Source organism: Bufo gargarizans, chromosome 8 (genome assembly GCF_014858855.1).
Source record: "Bufo gargarizans isolate SCDJY-AF-19 chromosome 8, ASM1485885v1, whole genome shotgun sequence".
In the NCBI taxonomy this organism is placed as follows: domain Eukaryota; kingdom Metazoa; phylum Chordata; class Amphibia; order Anura; family Bufonidae; genus Bufo; species Bufo gargarizans.
Window position 1 is genome coordinate 138,367,409 of NC_058087.1, and position 19,960 is coordinate 138,387,368.

The 19,960-nt window shown below is 44.1% G+C and overlaps 1 protein-coding gene across 1 annotated transcript in view; it reads left to right on the plus strand.

Annotated features, from left to right (window-relative positions):
* IQCK (IQ motif containing K) overlaps positions 1-19,960 on the plus strand; it is a 68,496-nt gene that overhangs the window by 19,171 nt on the left and 29,365 nt on the right. The window contains exons 5-7 of the mRNA XM_044304507.1: positions 9,655-9,707; positions 10,262-10,339; positions 17,471-17,555. Coding sequence (XP_044160442.1) covers positions 9,655-9,707; positions 10,262-10,339; positions 17,471-17,555 — 216 coding nt within the window. The remainder of the gene's footprint in view (positions 1-9,654; positions 9,708-10,261; positions 10,340-17,470; positions 17,556-19,960) is intronic.

A 19,960-nucleotide genomic window follows, 5' to 3' on the forward strand; every position in this document is an offset into this window, starting at 1 on the left:
GTATATATTCCTTCTCTTTTGGCCCAGCTATAATTGGCTGCAGCCGTTGTATATAAATTCTTTTCCGATGACTTTGGTAAAATAATATTTTTGCATGACGTGCGATGTCTGTATCGTAATTCTATGGAGTCGCTGATAAATCCGTCCTCCGGAGAGATCTTCCCCCACAGCATGGAGGTGCCCAGCCCTAGTTCACATCATGTGGGGCTGAAGGAAGGTTTTCATTCTTTTTTTTTTTATGTCTGAAGTTGGAAACTTTCCAGAACTCGTCTTCTGCAGAATGACTGATGCAGCTGCGCCATTCTTCCCAGCCCATCCCGTCACCGAGCAGATAATTTGGCCCCTGAAAGACTTAATCATAGGTATTATGAGGAACTTGGTGCGTTTCCTTTCACGGGGCGAGCCCTGCCATTTTCCAGCAGCTTGATCTCATGTTTAGCTGCAGAATGCTAATTATTTCTATGGCTTCTTACGTTTCAGGAAAGCGTGATTGCAATGATGTCCCTGTTTCTTTCTCAATGGATTGATACGGGGTTGTAAAGCGGAGATAAGTAAATCTTTTAGAAAGAATTGATATATATATATATATATATATATATATATAAGCAAAAAACAGAACAGCACCTCCTGAGACTAATCGCAGGTGCAGGCTACCCGGCAATAATACAGCAAACAAATAAAGTAGCAGCACACCACTAAATGCACTAAGACTGAGTATACAGGTGAATGTGTGAACAGGGTCAAATACATGACGCCAATATTATTATTATTATTATTATTATTTACTGCAAATGCAGTAAAGAAGCTTTTAGCGCATATTATTGATCAAAAATATGTCGGGCCCACCTACCAGGCGACAAGGTTGCTTCTTATCAGGTGGGACCTACTCTAACATGGAGGGTCCAGCTCCATTTTCACTCTGATTTAAAAACACCAAGGGCTGGGGGATGGGCGAGGAGTGCTAAGTTCCAAAGAGGATGCCTAGTCCTCTATAATATACATATAAGCAAAAAACGGAACAGCACCTCCTGAGACTAATCGCAGGTGCAGGCTACCCGGCAATAATACAGCAAACAAATAAAGTAGCAGCACACCACTAAATGCACTAAGACTGCGTATACAAGTGAATATGTGAACAGGGTCAAATACATGACGCCAATATTATTATTATTATTATTTACTGCAAATGCAGTAAAGAAGCTTTTAGCGCATATTATTGATCAAAAATATGTCGGGCCCACCTACCAGGCGACAAGGTTGCTTCTTATCAGGTGGGACCTACTCTAACATGGAGGGTCTCAGGAGATTAGTCTCAGGAGGTGCTGTTCCGTTTTTTGCTTATATGTATATTATAGAGGACTAGGCATCCTCTTTGGAACTTAGCACTCCTCGCCCATCCCCCAGCCCTTGGTGTTTTTAAATCAGAGTGAAAATGGAGCTGGACCCTCCATGTTAGAGTAGGTCCCACCTGATAAGAAGCAACCTTGTCGCCTGGTAGGTGGGCCCGACATATTTTTGATCAATAATATGCGCTAAAAGCTTCTTTACTGCATTTGCAGTAAATAATAATAATAATAATAATAATATTGGCGTCATGTATTTGACCCTGTTCACATATTCACTTGTATACTCAGTCTTAGTGCATTTAGTGGTGTGCTGCTACTTTATTTGTTTGCTATATATATATATATATATATTTATACATATACAGGTGAAACTCGAAAACTTAGAATATCGTGCAAAAGTCCATTTATTTCAGTAATGCAAATTAAAAGGAATTGCATTAATGCAGCTTAAAATTAGAATTTTGTGAAAAGGTTCAATATTCTAGGCTCAAAGTGTCACACACTAGTCCGCTAATTAATCCATACCCCTGAGCAAAGGGGACCTGAGATTGTGACTTTGGGGTTTCATAAGCTGTAAGCCATAATCATCTACATTATAACAAATAAAGGCTTGAAATATCTCGGTTTGCCTGTAATGAGTCTCTCATATATTAGTTCCACCTTTTAAGTTGGATTGCTGAAATAAATGAACTTTGCGCAATATTCGAATTTTTCGAGTTTCACCTGTATATACATTTCTATGTATATATCATGCAGAGGAGGATTTGGAATTTCTGGGGCCCCTATCTGAGTTGCGCCTGGGGGCTCCTGTTGCACAGCTAAATTGTGCCCCATCACAAAGCGCTAAGCTCCACCTTGGTGCATGCCTGTGCTCCACCCCATCAGTCAACTAAGCTCCGCCTACATCATCTCGCTAAGCCCCACTCTCAGGAGGCACTGCTGCTGGGAAATGCCTCACCGGGCCCCTGTGCAGCCCTTTTAGTTAGCCTAGTTTCACGCTAGCGCTTTTATTTTCGGCAGGGAACAGCCTGCCAGACTTCTCTGATTTCGGCTTTGCTGTTACCGTCAGGCTCCAATAACTATAATGGGGACCGGCGGAGATCCGGTCTTAACCTGGCAAAGATGGCGAGAATCAGACGGACGAAAACCGCTGCACTAATTGTTTTTCGCCTGGTTGATTCTCAGCATATTTGCTAGGTTAAGGCCGGATCCCCGCTGGTCCCCATTATAGTTAATTGGGCCAGCGGGTATCAGGTAGTGTCCGCCAATCCTGGATCCAGACATCACCGGCGGGCTGCTCCCTGTCAGAGCAGCCTGCCGGAGATGTTTAGCGCTAGTGTGAAAGTAGCCTATTTTTTCAGCCAGTCTCGCATTCGCATGGTGATAACGTCCACCACTCATATCATCTAGTGTTAATCCAGAGGAAGGCAAATACAAACTAGTAGGTATGTAGGTAACTAGGTGGTTGGCAAAGGTCCCCCTCAACGGGAAAAGTCCCGGGACAATAATCCATCTCGAGGAATGTAAAACATATGCCTATACCCAATATATACCTATACACTATAATCTCACATTGATTTTCAATGTTGTCTACACTTATAGTAAGGGTTTTAGAGCATCCCCATAAGATGACTTTGAATTGTAGTATTTGCTCTTTTTTTTTTTCAGTAGCATGGTGCCAGATAAAGTACTGGAGTGGGTATATATCTCACTCAGAATGCTCAGTGAGGTGGATGAGGTGAAAGAATCCAGGAAAACTGGGTGGTTTTAGCAAAGTGTAATTTGCTGAGGCACTTTAAAGTGTTTTTATGGGCCCGGATTATTATGGAATGACAGTTAGGTGTTGGTAGTGGGACGTGCCATTCCCTCTCCACTCCAGTACGAAACATTCCCTAGCATGAGGCTAACCCAGGTGTGGCAGCTGGGCTCATTTCTGCCGCTCATTCAGTCAGATGCCTGGAAGATGGATGACCTGTTGGCTATGCGAAGCCTAATTTCCCTGGTTATGCTGAGAACATAGGTGTGGAAAACCCACTGTTTAGTTAGCGCCCAGAAGGGGAAGGATATTTGTTTTGTTTTATATTGGTGCCTGGATTCTTTCAATTGACTGTATAACTTGATTGGAAAATAAATGGTATTAGACTTTTAAACAGCTGAATCCAGTGAAATCTGTCATCGCCGACCCCTTCCACACATGGACGTATATACACAGCATATACTGCATATCCGCCACACATGCTGGCATGTAAACTTTGAATAACTCCCGGTGAGTAATTTATTTGCTGAGCGCTGAGAGGAAGTCCGATGATGTCAAATAAATGACCAGATATTTACTTAGTAACTAAGCCAACATAGATACTTTTATCCTCTCCGTGGAAAAATTTGGATAATGTGATTGTGGAATGACTCCCTACTAAGTCTCTACTTAGAGCAGCCTAAATTAAATGTGACCTTTAAATCTCGAGTCCCTCATTGAAGAAGGATTATGAGATAATACATGTGACCAGAATGTAAATCATAGCAGTATGTGCATTTTATGGCCTGGAGGTTGGATGTAAAATTACGGACTCTCATTAGTAAGGCGATTTACCTCCTGAATATAGAGACTGTGGGCCTCTGTGTGCCGTAGGTATTGTGGGAGATCTGTCTCCATTTTGGAAATCCCTAATTATTAAAGGTGTACTCTGACAATAAAGGTGCATTCAGAAAACGCTAAATGCGGATCTGCAAAAAATTCGGATGACATCCACGTTGCATAATTTTATTTACTTTTTGCTGAACCATTGACATGTTATATTTTTTTGCGGGGCCGCGGAATGGACATATGGATACGGACAGCACATGTTTACTTCGCCGGTCCCCATCATAGTTAATGGGACCTGGACGGCAACGCGATAACTTCCGGCAAAGCCGAAATGCAGAGAAGTGTGAACGACAGGTTGTGCGAATGGGGCCTTAGCGGATCACAAAGTTCCTCACTTCTGCTGATCCCTAGCGATCGGCGGTTACTTGGAAGTAAATGTTTAACCCTTACATGACCAGGAGTGTTTTGGACCCTTATGCGCAGAGCAAAATGTCTCGAAGGAGGGGTAGGGGGCTTTTTATGGTCTTTTTTACTTATTCATATTTATTTTATTTATTATATTTTACTGTAATTTTTAATTAGTTGCTGTATTTTTCAGACTATAAGACCTAGGTTTAGACAGCAGAAATTTAGATCAATATTTTCTACTTATTAAACCTTCTATGTTGGTCACGGTCACTCACTTTGGGCTCCAGCGTAAAGTCTTGGTCAGCAGATGACTCACTGAGGTTAACAGGAGAGGCACTTTGCGACAAAATTTGCAACTTTTCTATGCCAGAAAGCTAGCATAGACCTGTGATAAAGTGACCCTCAATCTGTGGTATATGCCATGTACAACATATGGAAGATCACTGGTCTCCATCTAATCGTTGTTCAAACCCCGCCTGATACCTTCTTTAATCAACTGTAAACTTCTAACTGCGAGGGGCTTTTCCCTCTGAGTTGTTTGACAGTTGAATTTGGCACAGATTCCACCCAAAAAATGCTGGATGTCTATGTGGAAACACCTCTCTTTGTTTTAAACAGGAGGCCACGCTGCCGATCATGTGGCCACAGTTTATTGCCATGACTGCGCCAAGGACATAGCGGTTGCATCCATAAACCGCAGCCTCCCATTGAAAACAATAGGGGGCATATTCTGCACTGTTGGTTGTTGGTTTTTGGTGTGGATTCTGCACCAAATTCTGCTTTGTGAACAGCCCGTTAGGAGTCCACTGGGTGTTCCTGATCTCGTAGGAGTCCGGCATATTCATGAGCCTGGCAGAATGGCTGTTTGACATCTTGCACATGCACAGTTGAATTGCGCACTAGAAGCCAGGCTTAAGTCACCTCCTGTGGCTACTAGAGTTTCTCTGAGCAGGCATGATGTCTTAAAGGCTGGGAAGAAGGCAGCCCGTCAATAAAGGGGAGGATATGTGTGGTGGGCCGGCGGAGACAAAAAACAACGGGTGACATAGGCCCATCCTATGGGCTAGGGTCTGACACAGTAATAAGCTCCAGGTGCAGCAGAAGACAACCCCTTTTGGAGTTGACTTTGGAGACAATCACTTGACCCTAGGGCCTATGTCATAAGATGATATGTCCTGTGTGCACAGTGATAGCAGCAATGATTCCGATAGAGGATGACTCGCCAGGATCATTCCCTCTGGTGGGCCCAAGGTGCCTCACTTCGACCCATCCAATTTATACATACTTTATAAGATTATGTAGTGTTGGATGTTTGCTATTCTTGGACTTGTATCTTCAGGCGTAGGAGCAGTTAACAAACTGGATCTTGTATACAACAAACAATGATATCATTGCTCTGCTAACATCTGGTGTCTTTTCACATCCCTTCTGATTGTTTGTATGTAATTTACTCTTCTCCTCACCATCGCTGTGTGACAAGGTGGGCCGGGATGGGAGCCGTGCAAAATGAAATCGGTTTCTACCTAGAAATATCTTCTACTTAAAGGGGTTTTCCAGGATTTCCATATTGATGGTGCAGCAATGTTAGACTAGTTTCACACTAGCGCTAGCGATCCGGCAGGGAACAGCCTTCCGGATCGCTTAGAATTCCAGTACTGCCAGAAGCTTTTAAGGCTCCGTCTGGCCCGATTGACTATTATGGGGACCGGCATGATCCAGCCACATTCTAGCAAATATGCAGAGAATAGGACCTGGAAGAAAACTGCTGCGCGCAGTGGTTTTCTTCCAGTACGATTCTTGGTATATTTGCCAGAATGCGGCTGGATCTCCACTGGTCCCCATTATAGTTAATTGGGAGCCTTACAAGCTTCTGGCAGTGCCATAACGCACAGCGATCCGGCAGGCTGTGCCCTGCCAGATCGCTAGCGCTAGTGTGAAACTAGGCTTACATGTTTTTCTCTGCATAGATCAGGGAAATCCAGATTCTTTCAAGCGAACAACGTTTTGGTCCAGGACGGACCTTTATCAAGCCAAATCTGGTGTAGACATGGGTGGGGAATGTCACCGCCAGTACTTGAAAGGAGCGCAGTACCATTACCATAAGGTATATTGATGAACTTTTTGAGCGGGAGCGGCCGTTGGACCCCAGGATCATCAGACCCGGGGCAACCACCCCAAACGCCCCAATTGTAATTCGCCATTGCCAGTACAGCCAGGAACCAAAAGGACCCTATGGCTGAGGTCCAGAGCACTATGGGAAGGATCCTTATAAATTCTGGGGCACATTGACATTGGTTGAAGTCAGTTGGTGCACATTGGCCCTTAATGTTGTTTTTGGTAGTCTGTATTCTGTAGGTGGAGTATTACCGCTAAGTACAACCCCTACTAATATGTAGTTGCACCAGATCCTCTATACCATCCATATTCACTATACATGGGTTGTCCAGTATTTTTTTTAAATCCTTCCATTCCCCCTATCCAGTGGTGCCTATGAAAAGGTTTATACTTATCTGCCGCTCGGTTCCAGCGCCATGAATCCTGGCTGTCCTCTCTGGATTGGACTCTGGAGAAGTTAGGCTACTTGCACATCTGCGTTTTTGCTGGATCCGTCATGGGTTCAGCAAAAACGCATCTGGTATATAATACAACCGTCTGCATCCGTTCAGAACGTATCCGGTTGTATTATATCCCAAATAAACAAGACGGATCCCTCACTAAATCCATTGTAAGTCAATGGGCGCCGGATCCATTTTTTTTCGTGTCCAAAATAAACAGATAGGTCACCATCCGTCTTGATCAGTATCCCATGGTGCACTCAAAAACACTGCTTTCAGCGCTTTTTGTGCATCATGGGAACGCAGCGTAACGGAATGCATTCTGGGACACTCTGTTCCGTTCAGTTTTGTCCCTATTAACGATGAATGGGGACAAAATGGAAGCTTTTTCCTCTGGTTTTGAGATCCTATAAGGGATCTCAATAGCGGAAAGGAATGACCCCTGCAGTGACACATATGACCCCATCTGTGAAGGAAGTTGACAGATGGGGACCGGAAGTTCAGAGAAGACAGCACAGGAGCCAGAACCGAGCGGCAGGGAGCAGGAAAGTATAGATTTCTTCAAAGATACCGCCGGGTGTTTTTAAAAAAAAAAAAAATTATTCTGGACAGCCCATTTAAGCTCGAGGAGTAGTCCCTCTAGGTTCTCTGCCCCTTATCTATGCAGTAAAACTATATATTGGGCAGTAAGGAGGGTTTTTTGGATTCGGAACGTTCAGGTCAGGGGTTCTTTATTCACGTGTTACTTTAAAAAATATATATCACTGCAAACAATTCACATTGTGAAGCTTCCTGTGTTTCTCGTTTTGATAAAATTGGACACAGTTGGTGCCAGAGGTTCCTGAATGTAGGTCAAATCATGTGTCAGATTTTTCCTAACAACATCCCGCCACCCTGTTCAGCTGTTTGTAGCGTTTGGCTGTGAACTGATGACCCTCCATATACCCCCCTTCTATTGTTTCTGCACACATCCCATGTTGCTTACTACTGTCGCTATCCAGTCACATACATGTATACTGGAGATGTTTATAGGGTCACTGAGTTTTCAACAAGCTTTTGATACGTCATAGAGATATATTAAAGATTTTAATCGGAGGTGCTAAGACCCCCACCGAGAGAAGCGCTCGCATATCTCACTCTTTCTCCTCGCTGAAAAGAGAGAGAGCGATATATGAGCGCTTCTCTCTCCTCGTGCTAGCAATCAGTGGGGGTCTCAGCATTCAGACACCCCACCAATTAAAACATTTGATACAGTATGTCTCTATTACATATCAAAACTTTTTTGAAAACTCAGTGACCCTTTAAAGGCTATGTACACCTTTGGGGGCAATTTTTTTTAATGATAGCCTTTTAATCTTTTTGGGCTAAAAATATTTTTTTTCAATTGGTCTTTATTAAAAACATTAATCCGTTTTGTGACAAAAGGTTACATTTCTTCTATATCTATGTAAATGTACTTTTTACTTTCACTTTGTGCCCCCTTATCTCTAAATTACTAAGAGGTCAACACATTACATAGTGGTAAACACTTATTTAAGCCACATTCTTATCAGTAGGTTAAGAATTGAGCTTCAATGAGTGTTTATAAGATCAGAGAGGTGTCCGTTAGCTGAGCTGCCTGATGGAACACAGTGAAAATTCAGATCCTGCTACTAGAGAAACTCAAGGCTGCACAAAGACAGGGGTTCAACATTTTTAATAAAGACCAACTGTAAAAAAGATTTTTAGCTCAAAATGAGTACAATGCAATAATGAATAAAAATTGCCTCCAAAGATGTACATAGTTTTTAAAATGTTTTCCCAAGATTTAATAAGTATCCTCTGGATAGGTCATCAGTATCTGATCGGTGGGGGGCTGACACCCAGGACACCCACGATCAGCTGTTTGAGAAGGTACGGGGGCTCCTTATGGCAGCTTACCAAGCACAGTGCTGTACATTGCATGGCAGCTGTGCTTGGTATCACGGCTAAGCCCTATTCTATGGGGCTGAGCTGCTCCTAGGCCATGTGACCGATGAACGTGTCGTCACTGGCCTAGGCCAAGCTGTGAGAAGGCCACATTACTACTGCAAGCTCTGATGCCTTTTCAAACAGCTGATCAGTGGGGTCCTGGGTGTCGAACTCCCACCAATCTGATACTGATGCTGATTCTGAGGATAGCTCATCAGTTATAGTGTCTTGGAAAACCCCTTTAAATCTAAGGCTACATTTACATCTGCATTTTTTTTTTTCCATTTTTCTGTTCCCTCCATACTAGGAACAGAAAAACAAGAAAAAAAAACCTGCGGTGCTGGATCTGCCCCATGATGGAACGATTGACTATCATTGGGTCCATCAGGTTTGCGTCAGAGACCCCTGCATTTTCCCGGACAAAATAGCGCAGCTTTCTAGCAGAACCTTTGTATAGTTCGTCTGCGAACACATGCGGGCTGCCATCTTTTCTCACAAGTCCGGCGATGCACAGGTAGGCCCTTACCTGTGCCAGTGCGCGAGCCGGTTTTGAAGCAAATGCGGTCACCGGGAGGGGGCCTTCATCGGGCTGTTCGCGGAACTGCCTGCTCCCGCTGACCGCATTTGTTTCAAAACCGGCTCGCGGCACAGACAAAGGTAAGGGCTTACCTGTGCATCGCCGGACTTGTGAGAAAAGATGGCAGCCCGCATGTGTTCGCGGACGAACAATGCGAACTGGCCATCACTTGTAACATCCTGGACAACCTCTTTAATATACAGTGAAATAAAATGTGTTTTTTTGTTTTTCTAGAGAAAAAGGACAAAATTTATTGCCTGTGACTTCCTCACTCAGTGGTTATATAAGTAAGTAGTTCACTTTTGGCTGTTCTGTTTAGACTAGTGCACGCACTGACTTTTTGTCTGGCCGAAAACTGGCACTTCTGCTGGAAAGCGTCCAGATCTCCGTCGGATCCTGTTGTAGTCAATGGGGATCCCTCAGTTCCCCCATTATCCGGCTATGATGGATACAGTGAACTCCAGCAGGCTGGAACAGCCTACCGGATTTCATAGCATTACTGTCATCAGTAGCTGTAGTGAAATACCATAGACCCCTGATTGTCTGGGGTCGAGAGAAATAAGTCTCATGGTCCCTTGACCGCCTACAATACAGGTTCCTGAATTATTTTTACTTTGTTTAAAAATGTTAACGCTTTTATGGAAAATGAGATTCCAAGTTCTATGAAAGAAAAACAGAGAGAGCCAGGCCCCTAGAAAGATGTATGGTGCAGCCTGGATATGTGCCCCCGGCGGCCAATTCCTCAATCTTTCAGTCCGCCCTGACCAGTGTAAATGTCTCCAATGGTTTTTTTCCAGTAGGTTGTGCTGGTTTGTATTAGTACTATACTTTTATCTTTCAGTCGGAATCCTATAAGGAAAGATCAGCAGTGCAGAGACTTCTTCGAGATTCCATTTGTTCAAGAATGGTTAAAAGATCAGTAAGTACCAGATATAATATGATTCTGATGTTTAAGGGGTTGTCTGGCCAAAATACTCGGAATAGTGTAAAATAATAAAACAGTTAATACATTGCCTTACCGATCCCCGCCACTTGCCCTCGTCTCGATACTTCTCAGGTCCCCCACCGTCCTTTGTACATCCCTGGTACCTTTTAACGTGGACACGTAACTGCTGCAGCCAATCACTGGCTGTATCGTTTCACCGCTGCCACCGGTGGAACGTAAAGGTGTTGACCAACACTGACACATTCTAAATACCATCCCGGCCCCTCTGGACCTGTGAAGTGAAGCATACATAACCGCTCTCCGCTGCTTGGTTCCGGCTCCGTGGTTTCCTGGCACTCCTCTGCAGCTTTCTGGTCCCTACCTGTGAACTTCTGGATGGACTGGGTTACGTGTGCTACTGCAGCCAACGACTGGCCTCAGCAGTGATGTGCCGCTTGTAGACATGTCACTGCTGAGGACAGTCATTGGCTGCAGTGGCACACGTGACCCTTTTACATGCCGTAACTTTACATTTGAGGACTGGAAGATGACAGAAGAGAGCCAGGGACCCACAGGCACCGAGTGGTGGAGAGCAGGTCAGTATGCTTCCCTTCACAGGTCTGCAGAGGTCGGAGTGATATTTAAAAAGTGTGTCAGTGTTGGACATCCCCTTTAACTTGGTAAAGTACATTGCCACAGAGGATGAATCTTAAAGGGGTATAAAGTGATGGCATATCGCTAGTTTATGGATCTGTGGGGGTCAACCTCCGGGACTGATTCTGAGAATGAATGGGCTGCTGCGCTGCGCATAGGAGCTGCAGCATGGCCCCATTGTAGTGAACGAGCCGGATGGCCAGGAGCTCTGCTGCGCAGGGAAAAGTGTTCCTGAGTCACTACTGTGGCCCCTTGGTTCTCAGTATCGGTGGCGTCACCTAAGGTCAGACCCCCACTGATCATAAAGGATATGCCATAACTTTAGAAGATGGTAATTCTCATTGTTATGTGTTCTTTTTGCACTATACCTATGGACGGTAGACAGGGCGAGCTGTGGCTGGTAGTCATCTGGACATATTGATGATAATCCACCAGTTCCGTTTTAGCACAGTTCTTTTTTATTATTTTTAGTTGCAGTATATACAGTATATATGTTCCAAGCCGCATAGAGAAATATAAACTGGGAGTGCTGCAAGCAATTGGTGAAACCTTCAACCTATTTCTTCTCTTATGAATATACTTATCCCCTTGTGATTGGGAGAAAACCATTAGAAGAAGCCGTTGGAACCGAAATATCATCTTTATAATGAACATATATGCTCAGCGGTTTTACTGTGCACGCAAAGTGCTCTCCCTGCAACCATTAAACACTTTGCAGTGGATGTGTGTGAGCCGACTCAGTCAAACCCTGCATTTCCTAATTATCATTAGACTATCACTCAGCCAACTGGAACCAGAATTTAGCAGGTAGTCTCCTGCCAGTAAATACATTATGATAGCACATTAAATAACTTTGCGCTTGTCTTAATACTTTTTGCTTTGGAAGGACATGCTCCATCTTGGCAGCAGCACGGCGCAGACACAATACAAACAAGTAAATAGCACTACAGTATGTTATGTAATATAGGGGCTAATGGCACCCCTTACTGTATACTATAAGAGTCACAGAGGGGTTCCCTAGATAGGTAAAAGTGACAGGACGGAGAGTTGTCTTCTAAGGTCATTAATCATTTGTAGCAGGGGTGCATCATACATTATAATACATACCTCAGCTTCTGCAGAACTTCTTTTTGAAGAGGATGTGTGTGGATAATTGGTGGACTTCCAAGACCCATTGATGCGATTTCAGAATGAAGGCTAGCCCTGGTGGGACAAAAGAGCTGCCAAAGCAAAAGGTAACAGCTGACTATGATAAAAAGGTGCCAAAAAGAAAGTGAATTGCAGCTTGCTACATATGGCGCCATGTAGCCGCAGACCAGTCAAAGTGGCTATGTCGAGACCTGTCCACTGCCAAAAGCGCCTGGAACGGGCACGTGGTCATTGGAACTGGAACATGAAGTGATGGAAGAAGGTGGCCTGGTTTGATGCTCTACATTTTCTCAACAACCTAGTGAAGAGATGGCACCAGGATGCCCTATGGACAAAAGCCAACCCACTGAGATCCTTCATGTGGATACTTATTTTGACATGTACCGTCAACCTAAACATTGATGTAGACCAGCTACATCTTTTCATGTATTCCCTAGTGGCAGTGTTCTCTTTGTTACACTACAAAAATTGTTCAGGAATGGTTTGAGGGACCTGACAAGATCAAGGTGTTCCTAGGTTGAGCAACTGTGGGATGTGGTGGGAAAAAAAGTCTGATCCATGGAGATCTCATCTCTTAACTGAGGAGCGTAGCTAAAAGCTCATGGGCCATTGTGCAAGAGATCAGCTTGGGCCCCCTTCCCACGGTGCTTTCTGGCCAGGGGCAGGGAAGCACATTGTGTTCCGTGCTGCCTGAGGCAAAAATTGAAATGGCACCCCCCCATGCCCAATCCTTGACCTAATCCCTTCCCTCCAGCCAGAGGTGTAACTTGACCAGCATGCACATTCTATAATAACTGTCTCTTCTTATGTGGCCCAAGGGTCTTTGGGCCCCCTCAGGCTCCTGGGTCTGGTAGCGACTGCTACGTCTACACCCTTATAGCTACTCCCCTGTCTCAACTTACAGGACTTGCTGATAATGTCTCGGTGCAAGATACATCAGGTGACCCTTCATGGTCTAGTGAAGTCCATGCCTCAACTGGACACAGCTGTTTTACTGGGACGAGCGAATCTACAGAATATTAGTGGTTTTAATGTTATGTCTGATGTGTGGTGGAGGTAACAGGAGCTGTTATTATGTAGAAACCATGCTGCAACAATAGAATGCAGGAGCACAAAGCCTTCTTAACGCGCAGGAGCGTCATAGCTCCGTTTTCTTATAGGCTCATGCCTGAATACATTGTGTAGATGCATATGAATCTATATGTTTTCTGCATACATGAATCGTATCTGTACAAGACCACCTGGTTTTTCAATTATTTTCAATTATTGTAAGGGAAGCAAATCCAAGCGTGACTCTTCAATGACTTGGAGATGCTAGCTTCTGACCCCTCACCCTAGTTATGATTGAGTTCACACAAAGGAGGCAGTTGTAGAAAGGACAATACCTTCCAGTCAGATAGAAATTACCCTCATTATCTCCAGCTACAATGCGCATTGGCAGATACTTAATAGCGACAAGAATATCCAGAATGATAATGGAAATTAAAATGTTTCATCTCCTGTGACAGAAGATGCTTTGTGATAGGATTCAACTCAGCCTTTTTTTGGAGTGAAAGTGTATTCAGGCCATTGACTGGATGGATGCACGTTGTGATCACCTTTCATTGACTGTTCCATTAAATTAGTCATGCACATAAAATATCATCAGATCACCTTTTTAATAAACATGATTGAAATGACAGTATATTGAGCAATGCAGTCAGGTATGTACGCTGTAACCTGGTAGAGGGCTTTCAAGTTGTGGATGACTTGATGTGTTAGTCTCGTACAATTAAAGGGGTTCTCTATGATGAATGTTACTCACCTTGCCTTATGACGGCCTTGTGCTGTTGCTAGGTAACCAGACACTACCTCTGCTCCTGCTTCCGCCTGCAGGTTCGGGCCGTGGCCCCTTTGTTCGAGATGCTCAGTGTCAACAGGCCTGACAGCCTATTTAAACTGGAATCATCATTTCAGAATTTGACACAGATTCTGACATTGGCCTTGTTCCTGATTACGTTCTTGGATTGTGTATCAGCTACCTGTTGTTCTGCTCCTGGCTCTGACCCTCGGCTCCATTCCTTCCTATGCTGCCATCTTGTCCTCTGGTTTGTTGACCCATGGCTCAGACAGTTTCTGACCACGTCACTGTTCCATCAATGTTCCTTTTGCCAATCCATGTATTTTCTGTGGACTCTGACCTGGGAATCATCCTTCTGCAAAGTCTTCTTTGTGGAGGTTAATAGTGAAGACCAGGTGAGACCTTAGACTTTGCACCCTAGTCTATCCAGTGCCAATTGGATTGTGGTGTAGAGAATCCACATTCCAGTACATGACTGTAAGACCATGCAGTAAATGAATTGAAAAGAGGATTGTATATACCTATTCTTTATAATTATATCTTTTTCTCTTGAGACTGATTTCTAGGACCATAGCTATAAGAGCATCCATGAAAGAGGAATGTGTATGGCTAAATAGTTAGTTACTAGAGATCTGTTCTTGGGGACCACATTTCTTTGAGCACATGCAGGCTACATTTTGATGAAATTGTTGAGTGTGCATAAATTGCAAAAAAAAATCCTGTGTACTTATTGTCATGCATTTATGTATTTCTGTTGCCATACGTATTGTTTCCTATTCAAACCAAGCAGGAGGAGAAGCTAGCTACTTCCTTCCTTCTCTCCTTTCCCAGAAGAAAATATGTATTTGTATAAGTCAAGATGAAGGAAGACTCTGCTTGAACAGATACATTTGTGATGTTATCTTCTACAGTGAAAATGGAGAAGAGGAATCTTTGGATTGTTCCATGGATTTGCATGAACTCTGCCAGTCTTGATCAGTGCCTGTTTCCTGACTTTGTGTATTGCTTGATCCCTTGGTGCCATGTTACCGGTGTCTCTCACCCCCATGGGTCAGTCGCCAACCATGCCAGGACTATTCCAAGAGGTAGTGGCCTTGTTGTTGCTCCACTGCAATGAAGGCCAAATACCTATAAAGCATGAAAACCAGGGGACAGCCAGGATAACGACCTCAGGACTCACCCTAAGTCAAACCAGTTGGTTGGCACAGTGGGGCCACAACCCTGTCCTGTAGCATCAGGAAGTACTCCAGTATAATATACCAAATTGTACAAAGACTCTAAAACCTGTGCATATCCAAAACCTCAACTATCAGCATATCATAGCAGCCTGGAGTCAGGGCATGGTAGGAATTGTAGCTTTGCAAGAACTGGAGATCTACTAGGCTAGACTGTAACTAGTCATAGCAAAACATGTGCCTGCTGCTAGATCTGCAGGGTGATCCCTGGATATCGAAATTTGCTGCAGTCTTGCATGATATTATCGAAGCTCTGTAGTATATCGTATTGGTCATTTCAGCAATACTGATTATTATCTGCCATTCAACTAACTTCCTAGAATCTATACCGTCTCTAATGCTGGAGCTTCTACTTAGGCTTCTTTCACACTTGCGTTTTTGCCTGATGCGACAGGGATCAGCAAAAACGCTTCCGTTTCTGATAATACAACCGTCTGCATCCGTTATGAACAAATCCGGTTATATTATCTTTAAAATAGCAATGACAGATCCGGCACTAAAACCATTGTAAGTAAATGGGTGCCGGATCCATTTTCTATTGTGTCCGAGAAAAAGGGATGCAGCACCAATGACTTATATTGTGTGTCATGCCGGATCCGTTTTGCTCCACATCCCGTGACAGAAAGAAATTTGCTCAACGGTATAGGAACGCAACTGAATGGAAAGCATTCTGGCGCTCTCCCTTCTGTTCAGTTTTGTCCCCATTGACGATGAATAGGGACAAAACAGAAGCGTTTTCCTCCGGTATTGAGATCCTCTGCCGGATCTCAGTACTGGAAAAGTAACACGCAAGTGTGAAAGTAGCCTTAAGAAGCAGAATATGACAGTCAAGTGCAAATCTTAATGCATAGTATAAGTAAGATTTGACAATTTGATTCATTTCTTCAACCTGTTAGGTATGTAAGTTCCTAGGATATGATAACACTCGCAGTTTCCATGATTCAGTGACAGATCCAATTCCTGTCGGCCTGGAACAGCTGCCTCGTGTCACGAATGACAGATTTCATCCTCCCCTCATTGCCTGTATACTGGTCGAATGGCTGCACTTACCATTCTATTTTTAAGTGACCTGCAGCAGTCTACGGTTGGTAGCAGACAGGAATGGAATTGGCAGAAGTTCTGAGACACGAGGGGTGTACTGGTAAATACATCTTAGTGTTGTTAACCATTTCTGACCAATTACAAGTCCCTTTTTTAATATTTGGTCAGTAGAATTTGTAGAAATGTATATCAAACAGTTTGTAGATTTTAGATGGTCACACTATACTATTAAAGCATTCTTTATTTAGAAAAAAAAGTTCCTGCTTTTGACTCAAAGGCCTTTCCTCCATTGGTCAGCTTTTGGAACTGTTCAGCAGATCTTTTTTTTTTTTATTATTATTCAGTAGATACCGGTGCGACACAGCTCTCTGCAGACCATATAGGAAATTTCAGTACAGTTACATTCTGCGACCTACAAGTGATGTCGTTCACTTTGCCTTTTCTTCTCCTTCTGGCCATGGCCACCATGATGACTTCTCCTGTCCACTGACCTGTCTCTGCAGAATTTGACACACAAACATCTTTAGCGCCCCACTTCTCCAGCACATTTCCCACCAATTCTCTACCCGCTACACAACTTATTATCCCTAGTTTCCCAGATGGTAGATTTCACAATCTGGCTTCTGATTGCCTATAAGAGTCCAAGCTATATACTATATATTCATTAGCCTTCCTTTGACCATCTGAAATTTGGGCCTGAGAATTAGGCTAAAATATAATTCACTGGTGATGATCGGAAGCTTTATATATTCTACAGAAGTCTTACCAAATAATGTTAGAAATTCCAAAAGGGAAGCATGATTCCATAGCTGAGAGCATAGCTCAGAGTTCGGCCTCGTGAACATGGCCATATTACAGCTCTCTTTTGTGCAAGCCGTAATAAGGCACCAGTAGAGGACAAAGGGACTTACTGTACCTCCATATGCCTCCATGTGAAATGGAGGCATACAGAGGTACAGTAAGGCCCTATGCCCTCTACCTCATGCTGTATGATGAGTTACGTTTTTCCCCCAAGTGTAGAATATCCTCCCCAGGTGGTATCTGGTGGAGCATTATATAGCAGCACGTAAAATGTCGGTGGGTTAGTAGAATGATGCTGCAGGGCCTCCTGCGCACAAAGATGACAAACTAAGATGACAACCTAATTATTTTAGATACCTGTGTGACGATAACACTTATGGCAATACACTTTTTATCTTTTTACAGTCCAAGACCACCGATTCCTCTGTCTCTTCTCCTGTCCGAGGAGGAGGCGGCATTACTCATCCAGTCATTCTGGAGAGGATACCGGGTAAGATTGATTTATATAAATCACTTCTCTGCTTAAGTCATCCTTTAATATACCGCACTTAATATATATCCAGTCTACTCCATACCATGTGCTTAAAATGTCATGACACCAGCTTTACTTGCCATCTCTTTGTACGGCCTGGTTACCCTTAATGCATAGTAAGCTCCTGCAAGTTCCTTCCATTATCCTGTATTCCCCAGGTGCTCCAGTATAGACCTTCAGAAATAATGATCCTCATAATGATCAATGGGTAATATAGTAATCCTTGTGTTAGTTACTAAGGGCTTTATTACAGTTCTGGAAAATATAACAATTATATCCTGTGATCAGATAATAAGTCTGTTGTATAAAGTCCCAGAAGAAAGTCTATAAGTTTAAGAATTTTTACAATTAATATATAAAAAAAGTTCCAAGTGTAAACCTTTTTCTTTTTGCTGATTTAGATTTGGCCACAGAGAAAATGATCTATAATGTGCAAAGACAACCTAGCCTTCAGCTGATTGCCCTAGGTCCAGCTCCTGGGGCCCACTGCCATTGTTTAGTTTATTCCAGCCACATTGTTCCTTTGCATGGGTCACTATGTACCTTGTCTTTTGCCGCAGCTGAAGATGCACCATCAAGAGTCATTATGTTGCATTAATATTTGCAATGTGATGGGGGAGATTTACTAAGCTAAATGCGCCAGAATCGGCTTAACGAGAATCTGTCATCAAATTTTACATATTTTAACCCATAGCAATGTAATGTAGTGCTGCCAAACATAATTAAACCGTACCTTTGTTAGCATTATCTTTATTTCTGAACTCCAGAAAATGAACTTTGATTGGGATAAGGCTCAAAGTGCCCAGCAGGGCGTCAACAACTGTTCAGAGAGCCCAAACCAACCTCTCCCAAGTGCCCAGGACCGCCTCTTCAACTGTGTCCAGTACCTCCCCTGACCGCCTTCCAGTCTGTCCCACTTCCATGACATCACTATTTTCATTCGATTTTGATTGTGAAGTCAGTGAGTGAAATTTAGCACAGACGCAGACCAGGAATCTGCCTGCACTTGTGCACTGCCTTCCCTCCAGCAGACAATGGGCTCCCAGTAGGTATAGTGCATGCATTAGAGCTAAATTGAATGATAACAGTGACGTCGTAGAAGAGGGGCGGACTCCCAGGCTCAAAGGGAAGGTACTGGGAAAAACTGAAGAGGTGGTCTTAGGTACTTGGGAGAGGCAGGTTTGGGCTCTTGGAGGAGGTGGTCTTGGAGTCTTGCTTGGAGGAGGGGGTCTTGGTCTCTTGGAGGAGGGGGTCTTGGTCTCTTGGAGGAGGGGGTCTTGGTCTCTTGGAGGAGGAGGTCTTGGTCTTTTGGAGGAGGGGGTCTTGGACTCTTGGAGGAGGCAGTCGTGAGCTCTCGGAGGAGGCAGTCGTGAGCTCTCGGAGGAGGCATTCTTCGGCTCTCAGAGGAGGGGGTTTTGGACTCTAGGAGGAGGCGGTCTTGGACTCTAGGAGGCGGTCTTGGACTTTTGGAGGAGGCGGTCTTGGACTTTTGGAGGAGGCGGTCTTGGACTCTTGGAGGGGGCGGTCTTGGACTCTTGGAGGAGGCGGTCTTGGACTCTTGGAGAAGGCGGTCTTGGACTCTTGGAGGAGGCAGTCTTGGACTCTCGGAGGAGGCAGTCTTGGACTTTTGGAGGAGGCGGTCTTGGACTCTTGGAGGAGGCGGTCTTGGACTCGTGGAGGAGGCGGTCTTGGACTCTTGGAGAAGGCAGTCTTGGACTCTTGGAGGAGGCAGTCTTGGAGGAGGCAGTCTTGGACTCTTGGAGGAGGCAGTCTTGGACTCTTGGAGGAGGCGGTCTTGGACTCGTGGAGGAGGCGGTCTTGGACTCTTGGAGAAGGCGGACTCATGGAGGAAGCAGTCTTGGACTCTTGGAGGAGGCTGTCTTGGGCTCTTGGAGGGGGTGTTCTTGGGCTCTTGGAGGAGGCTGTCTTGGTTTCTTGGAGAAGGCGGTCATGGACTCTTGGAGGAGGCGGTCTGGGTGTCTTTGAAAAGTTGTGGGCAGTTTGGGCCTCATTAGAAAACCAATCAAGGTTCATTTTCTGGAGTTCAGAAATAAGGATAACGCTAGCAAATTTATGGTTTTAATTCTGTTAGGCAGCAGTACATTACATTGTCATGGGTTAAATAAAGTAAAATTAGGTGACAGATTCCCTTTAATGCTTGCTTGCACCTCATTTTATTATGTCTTTTAGACACTTTTTTCCAGTGGTCATGGCTTAGCATGAAGGAGTGTGGAATAGTGGGAAAGGGCTGGGATTAAAAACTTTGGCACAACGTAAGAGAACCAATAGCTGCTGTAAAAGTGAAGGTGCACCAAAGTTATCACCCAGCAGGAGCTTGAGCCACTTTGCTAACTTTGGCGCTT